Source organism: Pan paniscus, chromosome 2 (genome assembly GCF_029289425.2).
Source record: "Pan paniscus chromosome 2, NHGRI_mPanPan1-v2.0_pri, whole genome shotgun sequence".
NCBI classification, from domain to species: Eukaryota; Metazoa; Chordata; class Mammalia; order Primates; family Hominidae; genus Pan; species Pan paniscus.
Genome location: NC_085926.1, coordinates 53035895 through 53047678, shown reverse-complemented (window position 1 = coordinate 53047678; position 11784 = coordinate 53035895). Strand labels below are relative to the sequence as shown.

Below are 11784 nucleotides of genomic sequence, written 5' to 3'. Positions count from 1 at the left end.
ATTGCACCACTGCACTCCAGCCTGGGTGACAGAGCGAGACTCTGTCTCAAAAAAATCATTAACAATAGCTAACATTTACAAACATTTACTATGTCCTAGGCGTTGAGCTTGTGAGGCAGCTGTTAATTTTTTTTTTTTTTTTTTTTGAGTTGGAGTCTTGCTGTCACCCAGGCTGGAGTGCAGTGGCACGATCTTGGCTCACTGCAAGCTCCGTCTCCCGGGTTCACGCCATTCTCCTGCCTCAGCCTCCCGAGTAGCTGGGACTACAAGCGCCCACCACTACACCTGGCTAATTTTTTTGTATTTTTAGTAGAGACAGAGTTTCACCATGTTAGCCAGGATGGGCTCGATCTCCTGACCTCGTGATCTGCCCACCTCGGCCTCCCAAAGTGCTGGGATTACAGGCGTTGAGCCACTGCGCCAGGCCAGAGGCAGCTGTTACTCTTATCCTAATTTTACAGACCAAGACCTGAAGGCCCAGAGGGGATAGATAAGTTGCCAAGGTCACAGGGCTGGTTGTTGAACCTGGATGGTCCGTCCTCAAAGCCAGTCCTCTTAACCCTTATATGATTATCCTAGGATGTGTAGAGACACATAAACCAGTGTGGATATCAACTGATAATCTGAAAAAAGAAGACCTCATAAGGGCATGAGAGGGAATCAAGCCTTTTCATATGTTAGAACCTATTCCAAAGAACCAATATTTAGATTCATATGGTATTTGCTCAAACTGAGGTCTAAGGAAGGAAATGGAGAATTCAGAAATATATTAATCAAAATCGAAAGTCTAGCGTAAAAGTAGATTTTACTAAACAAAGGAATTTTTTTTTTTTTTTTTTTTTTTGAGTTGGAGTCTCGCTTTGTCGCCCAGGCTGGTGTGCAGTGGCGCGATCTCAGCTCACTGCAAGCTCGGCCTCCCAGGTTCACGCCATTCTCCTGCCTCAGCCTCTGGAGTAGCTGGGACTACAGGCGCCCGCCACCATGCCCGGCTAATTTTTTTGTATTTTTAGTAGAGACGGGGTTTCACTGTGTTAGCCAGGATGGTCTCAATCTCCTGACCTCGTGATCTACCCGTCTCGGCCTCCCAAAGTGCTGGGATTATAGGCGTGAGCCATGGCGCCCGGCCTTTTTTTTTTTTTTGAGATGGAGTCTTGCTCTGTCACCCAGGTGGAGTGCACTGGCACAATCACGGCTCACTACAGCCTAAAACTCCTGGCCTGAAGTGATCCTCCTGCCTCAACCTCCCAAAATGCTAGGACTACAGGTGTAAGTCACCACGTCTGGTCAATAATTATTTAATAAATGGTAACTGCAGAATTAATAACAACCGATGACAGTGGTAGTGAGTTATGTCCATATTTTACTCCAAATAAATAAGCCAAAATAAAATCGGGATAGTCATCAGAGAATGAAATATGAAATGAAATTGTACAAAACTAGCAGAAAAAAGACTATCAGATGGGCAGCAGAAAGCTCACTTTGTCAGCACTGAAGCAATTAAAACATTAGAATGACACACTGAACATTAGAATAAAACAAGAAAGAACAACAGGCTAGAAAATATTTGCATCAATGACGACAAAGAAGTAATATCTGTAACATAAAAAAATGCTTGTTCAAAGTTAGAAGAGGTTCAAGTCCCCAGAAGATGGATATGAATAGATTATTCACAGGAGAGGGAATGCATATAGTAAATGCATGGAAAAACATTCATTTTTGAATGTTGTGTCACCTAAGAAATGCTAAGTAACCTTGAACTAGCAATAGACTATTAAAGTAGGAGGGAAATGGCACTCAATGTTTATAAGTGTGTTAAACTCCTTACACTTGTTCCTTGGAGGCGGTAGAATAATTGGGGCAGCTCTTGGGAAAAATATGACGCTGTAAGCCAAGACCACTTGGCCATTCATAGCCTTCTACCTGGGAGCCTTTCCACTCCCAGGTATTTGTCCCAAGTGCAGAATTCAAGGATACGTTAGCAAACAACCGTAAAGAACCAAAAACATTAGGGGGCTGAGTGAATAGTTAAGGACACCTGCACACCTTAAAAATGAATCATGTGAACAAAATAAAAATGGTAGTGAAAGTAGTAACAAAAAAAAGTGTGGTTGCAACTATACACAGTATATATATGTTTCATGTCGTGAAAAGTTGCATTTCTTTGTAACAATATGGATTACTGTATTCTTTTTAGATTTTTCTTTCTCTCTCCGGTTGTCATATTGTTTTTTCAGTGGTGCTAAAAAAAATCTGGATTCAAATCCAGCCAGCAGCGTGACTTTGAGCAAGTTTGTGAAGTGGGATATTTCTCAGAGCGGTTGAGGGAGGTGGCTTGAGCTCGCACCTGGCACACGGTGAGAACCCCAGACTTTCTTCTTGCGGTGGGGGCGCCTCTGGGCCCTGTCCGATAACGCCTTTCACGGCCTGGGAGTCTGATCGGGAGCTCCCGGGTCTCGGTGGCGCGGGAACTCCCTTCTGGAGGGAACTTTCCGGAGCAGGTGGGCGGGTGTATGTCCCACGGGCACCTGCGCTCAGGAGGAGGGGGCGAGCTCGGGCAACGTAACCGCCCACGGTCACCTCGGGCTGCGGGGCCGACTTGAAGCCGCCTTCGAGGTTCTGATCCTTCCCGGGGCTCTGGGCTCGTTCGTCCCAATTCGCAGCTGTCCTGTGCCCCCTCGCTGCAGGAAGACTCAAGATTTACAGGGCGCCTCCTGCGGAAGCCTAGAGACATCGGGGGCGCCGAAGGGCCCGCGCCGGACTTCGCAGACAGGGGGCACTTGGGTGCCCTTTCAGGTCTCAGAGGGAGCGCCCGATCCCCGACGAGGGGCAGGCAAACGGGCGCAGTCCCCGCGGCGGCGGCACGCGCGCATCTGGGATCCGGCCGCTTCTCCGCTCATGCCATCTTGTCCGAGCCAGTCACGTGCGGGCGACAGCGGCGCGCTTCGCCGGGCCGGTACTCCAGGTCCGACCCGCGAACCCCTCTGGGATCCCCGCCGCTCTGTCTACAACCCGAGGTGAGGCGCGGGCTGGGTCGGGGCTGGGCCAGGGCGGGCACTGGGTTCCCGGGGACGTGTCTCCTCTTCCGGGCCGTTCCGCTCGGGGCCACAGCGCCGTCGGGGGCCCGAGGCGCCGCCGCGTGTCCTGCGCCACGGCCTCGGGGCCGTCCGCGCCGAGTTGCTGGCTGGGGGCGTGGGTGGCCCGCGGAGCCGGACCCCCGGCACACCAGCCCGCGGAGTCCTTGCCTCCCGCGCGGCCCCAGCCAGGAGGGATGGCGCTGGGGCGGGAGCGGGGCAGCCGGGCCCGGGAGCTCCACGGGCGCGGCGCGAGGGGCGCAGGCTGCCGGGAGGACCGCGGAGCTGGGGGTGGGGGGGCGCGGGCGCATGCGCCCTGCGTCCGTGCCATATTGGAATGAGTCGGAGCGCGGAGCGCCGCCGCCGCCTCCGCCGGAGCGCGGGTGGAGGGGGGCGGGGAGAGCTGCCGGCCGCCCCGCTCCGCCGAACCCAGCAGGAAGGAGGGCGCGAGCGGGCGAGCGCGGGCAGCGCGGGAGGAAAAAGCGCCCGCGCGGGGGAGCGAAAAGACGGAAAGAAAGAAAGAAAACGAGCGCGAGAGGGGGAAAAGCGAGCGATCGAGCGAGCGCGCGCGCGAAAACTCCCGGCAGGTAAAAAAGCGGGGCCGCCGGCTGGGCCTTCCCGCGCGGCGGCCTGGAGGGGCGGCGGCGGCGCCGGGGCGGGGGACCGTACGGCGTCCCCTTCGAAGCGGCCGCGCAACTTTGCCAACGGGAAACCGCCGGGCGCCGGCGGGCGCGCGGGCTGAGGCGCCAACGGGCGGCGGCGGCGGCACGTTGGGGGCGGGGGCGGGGCGGGGGGAGCGCGGCGCCCGCGCGCGGCCCCGCGGTCCCGCGCGCCGGCCGGCCGGCTGCAGGGGCGCGCCTGGGCGCCTCGCCGCGGCGGACAGCGGCGGCGGCCGTCAGCCCCTGGCAGGCAGCGCGGCGCGCGTCAGCCCGCGGGAGGCGTGAAAGGAAAGTGGCCGGGCGGCGGCAGTGGCGGGCGGCGGCAGTGGCGGGCGCCCAAGTTCCCCGGCGCGCCGGGCCCGCCGCGCGCCCCTCCCCGCGCGCGCCCCGCGCTCCGCCCGCCGAGCCCCCGCGGACCCGCCCCCCGGGCTCGCTCCGGGCGGGGCGCGAACCCGCAGCTGGGGCCGGGCGCGCGGCCGGTCGGAACTTCGGAGGGCCCGGGCGGTCGCTGCGCGGTGGCGGAGCGTCTAGCGGCCGCCGCACCCGGTGGCTCCGGGCCGCCGTTGTGAAGTGAGCGGGCCTCTCCCGCGCCGCGGCCCGCCGGGCACCGCCGCTGGACCCCGCGCCGACCCGGCAGCGCCCCGACCTGCCGCTCGGGAGGTCCGCGACCGTTTCGATTTCTGTTCCTAAAGTCCGATTTTGGACGCTGAAAAGGAGGCTGTGGAGGGGCGAGCGGCGTCCTGGGAAGCAAGGCCTGCTCTGTGCGGAGCAGAAACGCCTTGTGCGAACAGAAATAAATTCCCGCGGAAAGGATGTACGTTATGCTAAGTTTTTCACAAGATGTCAGCTGTTCCCGTAGGGTCTAAAACTAAGCCGGCAGGCACAGGTCACCCCCAGAGCTTGTGCTCAAGGAGTGGTGGACGCTCAGGTCAGGTGGGGGTGTTCCCAGCGGGTCGCCCGAAGCAGCACTGGTTGATGGTCCCAAGTGGTGATTTTGAGTCCTGTTAGCAGTGATCTGTGTTTGAGAACCAAGTAACCATCAAAGAGATTCGAAAGGAAGTAAGATGGATTTTGTCAATCCCCGCGTATGTCTTCTCTTGAACCACATTTTCTAAGATGTCATTCTTAATTTTATTGCATCTGGGTAAAGTGCCTGAACGTGTAATCATTAATTTGTCAACTGGCGAGAGGATGAAGGAAGATGTGTCTTCATGTGTACACTTTGAGGCCTGTTGACTAGCGTTTTGAGGCATTTGTTGAATTAGGCCGTAGGTAGATTCGGAGTTAAGATTTGTTTGCGATGTCAGAAAAGTAACGGCCTGGTAGAAACGGCCAGAGATCAGGAAACAGTTCTGTTATTACCGTTGTCATTGACTAACTGCCTTATCTTGGGCACATTTCTTACCCATTGTAGCTTTGATTTTCCTTATTTGCAACATTAAGATAAACAGATGATGTTTGGGGGTGCTTTCAGTTCGAAAATTCGGTGGCTTTCTTAACTGAAAGATTCTTAGAAATCACAGTGTATATTTTGAGAGGTTCTACATAAAAGTGCTCGCAATGTGTGTCTTTATTAAAATTCATTTGGAAAAAACATCTTGGTAGCCAGATCCAGAATGGTTTTATATGATTATTTGAAGAGATTTTTAACAATGTATTTCAATGTGCTTAAAAATTATATGTATTTTTATGGAGGTATGTATAACCTACCGAAAGATCTTAAGGGTACAATTCAATGACTTTTTATATATGTATATGCCCTGATAACCACACTCAGATCAAGATATGGAACATTTTCAGGCCTTGTATCCTTTCCATTCAGTAAACACATTCGCCCTCCCCAAGGCAACCACAATTCTGACTTCTGTCACCACAGATGAGTTTTGCCTCAAAACAGGACCCTTTTGAGGGTTAAAGGGGCAATACTAACAAACTGAGGATAGCTTGTATGTAAACTTGGAGTTATGGCCGTGTTGGCCATGACCCTTTGCTTTTATAATGATTCTTAGGGTTTTTGTAATCCAGAATATCTTAAAATTCTGTCCTGAGGAACTTCTTAGAAGGTCACTTTTCAGTGGGGGCAATACTTTGCAGGTTACGATTGGTAGTTCTTGGGAGTCCTTATGTTCACAGACAATGGTATTAATCTATGACTTCCCATTTTTAGAATATAGGTACTATATATTTGTAGACAACAGATTTGAAGAATGAATCATGAATTTTCCTAACAAGTTAGAGTTTAAGGTGTCAGTAGATGAATCAGTTTCTTAATGCCTAGAATTTGCTGAGAAAATTGAATGAAAATTGGTTTCTTAAAGTTAAGTGAATTAAGAATGTGTGCGTGAAGCTTTAACAACCTTTTCAATGACAGCAGTTGACTTATATATACAGGATAGTCAGCTGGTTTATCAAATCATTTAAAGTCCAACAATGAAAGCAAAAACAAAAGGTTAACAAAAATTATGTCAGGTGTGATTAAAAAAATCAGCATGACTAAGATACCTTTTTTTTTTTTATTAACCCTCTCTCTAGGAAGGTGGACTTTTAAATATTCTCCACTGAAGCAAATGCTGCAACAATTTGCATTTCCTTCACCAATGTCTTCTTGTGCCTTTTCTTGTTTCTACTGTAAAGGAGATGGGTTAGATGTTGTAAGTGAATTCTTATTTTGTTAGTTCCTAACAAAGGCTTGTGTTTTTTACTGCAAAGATATCTGTGTGATAAAAGTTGGGAATGTTCTAAGGCCTGTGGTGTAGGGATCCATGGGGAATAGTCCACAAAGTTAAAAGGTTTTCTTTTGTGAAATGATTTCGCTGAATAATTCTGTCTTTCTGTGTTAAGCTAGCCAGCCAACTGACTGACCAGCAACTAAGCTGGATTTGGTCACTCCACCCAAGATTCACAGCCTCATTAGCCAAGAGAGTAATTGATGACTTAGCTATTATTGATACATTGTTTCTTTTTGTGGCTCTTTTTAAATTTCTTGGCTTTTATGTGATCAGATTGTTTAATTTAAAATCTATTACATTTTTAAGAGAAGCAACTAAAGAGATACACAACGAGAAACAAAATACACAATGAAAGGGAATTTCCTTTTTTTGCTGTTTTGTTGTAAACTCAGATTGTTCCTTTTAAAAATGATTGCTGGCTAGGCACAGTGGCTCACGCCTATAATCCCAGTACTCTGGGAGGCTAGGCAAGAGGATCGCTTGAGACCAGGAGTTCGAGGCCAGCCTGGATGAAAGAAAAGGGAGACCCTGTGTCTACAAAAAAATAAAAAAATTAGCCAGGCGCGGTGGTGGGCACCTATAGTCCCAGCTCTTCAGGAGGCTGAGGTGGGAGGATCCTTTGAGCCCAGGAGTTCGAGGCTGCAGTGAGCTATGATTGCACTGCTGCACTCCAGCCTGGGTAACAGAGTGACACTGTCTCAAAAAACAAACCAACCAACCCAGTATGATTTGCCTATCCATAATCTTCCTGCTTCTGTAGTATACTTTTGCTTTCACAGTGATACCTAGACTGGGTTTAGCTGTGGAATGGTGGTGTAGCAGCAGGTATCATTTAACTCTAAAGTCTGTAGAAAAGATGAACTATACAAACTTCATTGGCTTTTTATTTTGGCGTCATGTTATGTTCACATTAAGTAAATAGATACAGTCCAAAAACCAAAAGGCCATTATTTAGGCAGACATTTTACATCTTTAATATTTTTAATGTTACATTTTTTCTCTTATAATTTTCCAAAATTTTGCTTTCTTGGATTATTTGGCTTATAACCAATATTTTGGAATAACATAAAAGAACTTGTAATGAGTAAATGATACAACTTCCTTATGGCAGAGTATTTTTCTTTTATTATATAGCATTCGTTACCTAACTGGGGTATTTTGTATTTGAAAATAATATTTCTGTATATACATAGTTATTAAATGGGATAAAAGTGTGTGGGGATTTTGGTTACTTGCGAGATTTTAAACCATTAGAGTTTGGGGAGTGGGATTTTGATAGGAGTCTCCCATTCTTCAGGGGATACTAACCTCATTGGAAAAGAATTTTTTTTTTTTTTTTTTTTGAGACAGACTTTTACTTTTGTTGCCCAGGCTGGAGTGCAATGGCACGATCATGGCTCACTGCAACCTCTGCCTCCTGGGTTCAAGCAATTCTCCTGCCTCAGCCTCCCAAGTAGCTGGGATTATGGGCATGCACCACCATTCCTGGCTAATTTTGGTATTTTTAGTAAAGATGGGGTTTCACCATGTTGGTCAGGCTAGTCTTGAACTCCTGATCTCAGGTGATCCACCCTCCTTGGCCTCCCAAAGTGCTGGGATTACAGGCATGAGCCCCCGCGCCTCGCAGAAAATGATTTAAAATAGAAAGAATGTGGTCAGGTTGTTGCAGATTGATGTTTAAACTTTTCAAAAGGGGGAGGAAGGATAAGAACACCGACACGTTATTAATAGAAAAATCATATGACTTCACTGCATAAGTCTTAATGATTTGATTGTAAACCTTTTCCTCTAACTCAGAGACACCTGAAAACGTGTATGTAATTATTCTTTCTTTTATTCAAGAGGATGTTTATAACCTTATTTAGCTCTCTTTTGTCTTCAGGCAGTCACTCAAGGAATTTATTTAAAAACAAAAAATAGGCCGGGCGCAGTGACTTACACCTGTAATCCCAGCATTTTGGGAGACCAAGGCAGGCAGATCTCTGGAGTCCAGGAGTTTGATACCAGCCTGGACAACATAGGGAAGCCCTGTCTCTACAAAAAAAAAAAAAAAAAAAAAAAATTTCAGGTGTCTTGGTGCATGCCTGTAGTCTCAGCTACTCGGGAGACTGAGGCAGGTATATCTCTTGAGGCAGGGAGACAGACGTTGCAGTGGGCTGTGATCACACCCCTTCAGCCTGGTGACATAGCAAGACCCTGTCTCAAAAAAACAAATAGAAACAAAAAAAAAGTAGTCTGTATATTGTGTGTTAAATGATGTGTTAAGTACCTGTTGAACTCTGTGGTTTGAACAGTTGAGTAACTTCAGTGAGCCAAGCATGTCACTATGCAGAGAGAGGCTATAAGGTGATATTTCCAACATGATGCACAGTACTGTGTGCATTGGGTCTTTTGTTTTTTTTTTTAACTGGCATACTGGTCTGGTGCATTGGTTCTTTTTTGATGTTTTTGCTTAGTCTAGAGAAAGGTTAATTATTAAACTGATGTGGGGCAGATAGGGTTGTTAAGTGTCAGTATCTGTTTATCTGGGAAACTTGGGTTCTGTCTGAGATGGTATTTGGAGAGGATCTTAGATGAGAGTTGGAAGGTGGTTTGTTGGCAGTTGAAAGTGTGGGACAGTCACACATTTGGAATGACAACATGAGCTGGGATGAGAAATTTAGCAATTACTAAAATGCCTCAGGAGTTTTTCTTGCTGATATTCAATTTAAAGTGTTAGCCAACAAGTACTCAGATTTGAATTCCAAATTATTATTTTTTATACCCTGAAGAGTTTTTAAAAAAGCATTTGAGGTGGCTACTATGGAATATTTGCTCAGTAGTAAGGCTGCCCATGGGCTGCCACTGGTTCTTCATTTCTGTTCACATTAATTTGCTCCCCAGACTAGAGTGCTTTCCTGTCTCTCAGTTTTTTCTAGTGTTCTTTCTTAAGGATCGGTTCTTCTAAAATATGCTTTTTCTGTGTTAAAAATAGTATGTGGTAATTTTGAATTGTAACTTTAAGATACCTTTTGGGCTCATTTTGACTTGCGTCATAAAATAACCCTCTTGGAGTGCTTAGATGGTGATCACACCAATGCACTTAGCATATTGCCTGTCTAGAACATAGTGATATATAATGAGGATATAAATTTTTATTATTAAAAATGTTTATATGTAACAAACCTGCGCATCCTGCACATGTATCCTGGAACTTAAATGAAATCAAATAAAAAAAAAGTATACCAAAATTAGCCAGGCGTGGTGGCGGACGCCTGTAGTCCCAGCTGCTTGGGAAGCTGAGGCAAGAGAATTGCTTGAACCCAGGAGGTGGGGGCTGCAGTGAGCTGAGATGACATCACTGCACTCCAGCTTGGGCAACAGAGAGAGACTCTGTAAACATATGGTTGTGGTAAGTTATATACATATAGCATGAATTGTACCATTTTAACCACTTTTACATGTACAGGTCAGTGGCATTAAGTACATTGACATTGTTGTGTAACCATTACCACCATCCATCTCTAGAACTTTTTTAATCTTCCCAGACTGGAACTCTGTACCCATGAAACAGGGATTCCCCAACTCCCCTCCTCCCACCCTAGACAACCACTGTTCTACTTTCTGTCTTTATGATTTTGACTATTCTAGGTACTTCATCTAAGTGGAATCATACAGTATTTATCCTTTTGTGATTGCCTTAGTTCACTTAACATAATGTCTTTAAGGTTCATCCATGTTGTAGCATGTGTCAGAATTTTTTTTGAGGAAGTAAATTATTTGAAAGACTTCCACAGCAGGTAAAGTGGAGGTCAGGTCACAGAATACTGTTTGCTAGGATTTGTTTACCTCCCTTGGAAGAACTCCGTATGTGCCCAGCAGAGCCTAGAGAACCAGGTACCTTGTCCTTAGATACAGTTTGGGCACACTTGCTTATTCGAACAAAAGAAACAGAGCAGATTGTGACAGCAGGGTGGAAGACAAGGAAAATATAAAAGCAAAGGTTGCAGGAGTCCGGGGTAACATTGAGTAAGGAGTAAGGCCTTTTGGGTCTCAGGATGCCATCTTACTGTGTGATCACTGACATTCGTGGTGTGGGCCTGTGTCAAAGCATGTCGTCCAGAACAGTTAACCAAAAAAATGTGTGTGTTCAGAATTGTAAATAAGCCTTCACCTATCTGAAAGGCATATTCAGTGACTCAATCCCCAGCTGTTCTGGTTAGTTGAGGTTTTGCCATATTTCACTCTTGTTTCTGTATTGATAGAAAACTAGTACGTGTTTAAAAAGGCTTAATGACTTACATAATAATGATACCACCTAATTAATGCTTTGTATTTTAGATTTGCTGTATCACTTTAATTCTGTATTTGTGAAATATAGATGTCCAATCCTGGTTGGAGAGAAAGCAGGTTTGACAGTTAAGGGTAATAGAGAGTTGAGCAGGTATGTACTTTCAGAATGGTTAAAGAGTTATATTTTCCTCCATTATTATTTTTAATGGCTGTATTAATGTAGTAAATGTGGGATGAGTTTCCTAATACTGTTTGTTACCGGGGGGAGGCCATCTCTTAATTACTGTCCTTTCTTCATGGCAAGGATGTTTTTGACTTTCTGGAAACCATTGAAGAATAGACAGTAAATGTCATGAAGCCTGATTTTTATTGTGCGTTGTGTTACTATTCAATTCTTAAGAATGGTTAGTTGTTTCCTAGAGTTAGTAAGGCTTTTCTGAGAAAGTATCAGTTTCTTTGGCATGATGTTGTCTAATAGAGCATAGAGCCACGGTAGTAAAAGTCAATGGTTAGGGGAGGAGATACAGGGTAGGAGACAGTTGTCTAAACTGGAGTGCCTGGGCTCAAGCACTTCTCCTGCCTCAGCCTCCTGAGTAGCTAGGACTAGAGGTGCATGCCCCCAGCACCTGGCTAATTTTTTAAAACATTTTTTTTTTTGAGACAAAGTTTTGCTCTTGTTGCCCAGGCTGGAGTGCAGCGGTGCAATCTTGGCCACCTCCACCTCCTGGTTTCAAGTGATTCTCCTGCCTCAGCCTCCCGAGTAGCTGGGATTACAGGTGCCTGCCACCATGCCTGGCTAATTTTTTGTATTTTTAGTAGAGACAGGGTTTCATCATGTTGGCCAGGCTGGTCTTGAACCCCTGACCTCAGGCGATCCATCCGCCTTGGCCTCCTAAAGTGCTGAGATTACAGGTGTGAGCCACTGCGCCGGGCCTTTAAAACATTTTTTGTAGAGATGGGGTCTCTCAGTGTTGTCCAAGCTGGTCTCAAAACTTCTGGCCTCAAGTGATTCTCTAGCCTCAGCTTCCCAAAGTGCTGGGATTACAGGCATGA

At 46.8% G+C, this 11784-nt stretch overlaps 1 protein-coding gene across 5 annotated transcripts in view; it reads left to right on the top strand.

The window, feature by feature from the left end:
• Positions 1–2534: 2534 nt before the first annotated feature.
• The window catches only part of SFMBT1 (Scm like with four mbt domains 1), a 145705-nt gene continuing 136455 nt past the window's right edge, over positions 2535–11784 (top strand). For 2 of the 5 annotated variants that reach the window (XM_008972094.4, XM_055110052.2), the window contains exon 1: positions 4179–4544. Coding sequence is in view for 1 of the 5 variants with exons in the window: in XM_063602449.1 (XP_063458519.1) it covers positions 3409–3658 (250 nt within the window). In the remaining 4 variants the exon portion in view is untranslated. Of the gene's footprint in view, positions 3015–3359; positions 3659–4178; positions 4545–6262; positions 6382–11784 lie in introns of those variants that run through there. The other 3 variants (XM_055110053.1, XM_008972093.5, XM_063602449.1) reach the window with 3 other exon arrangements.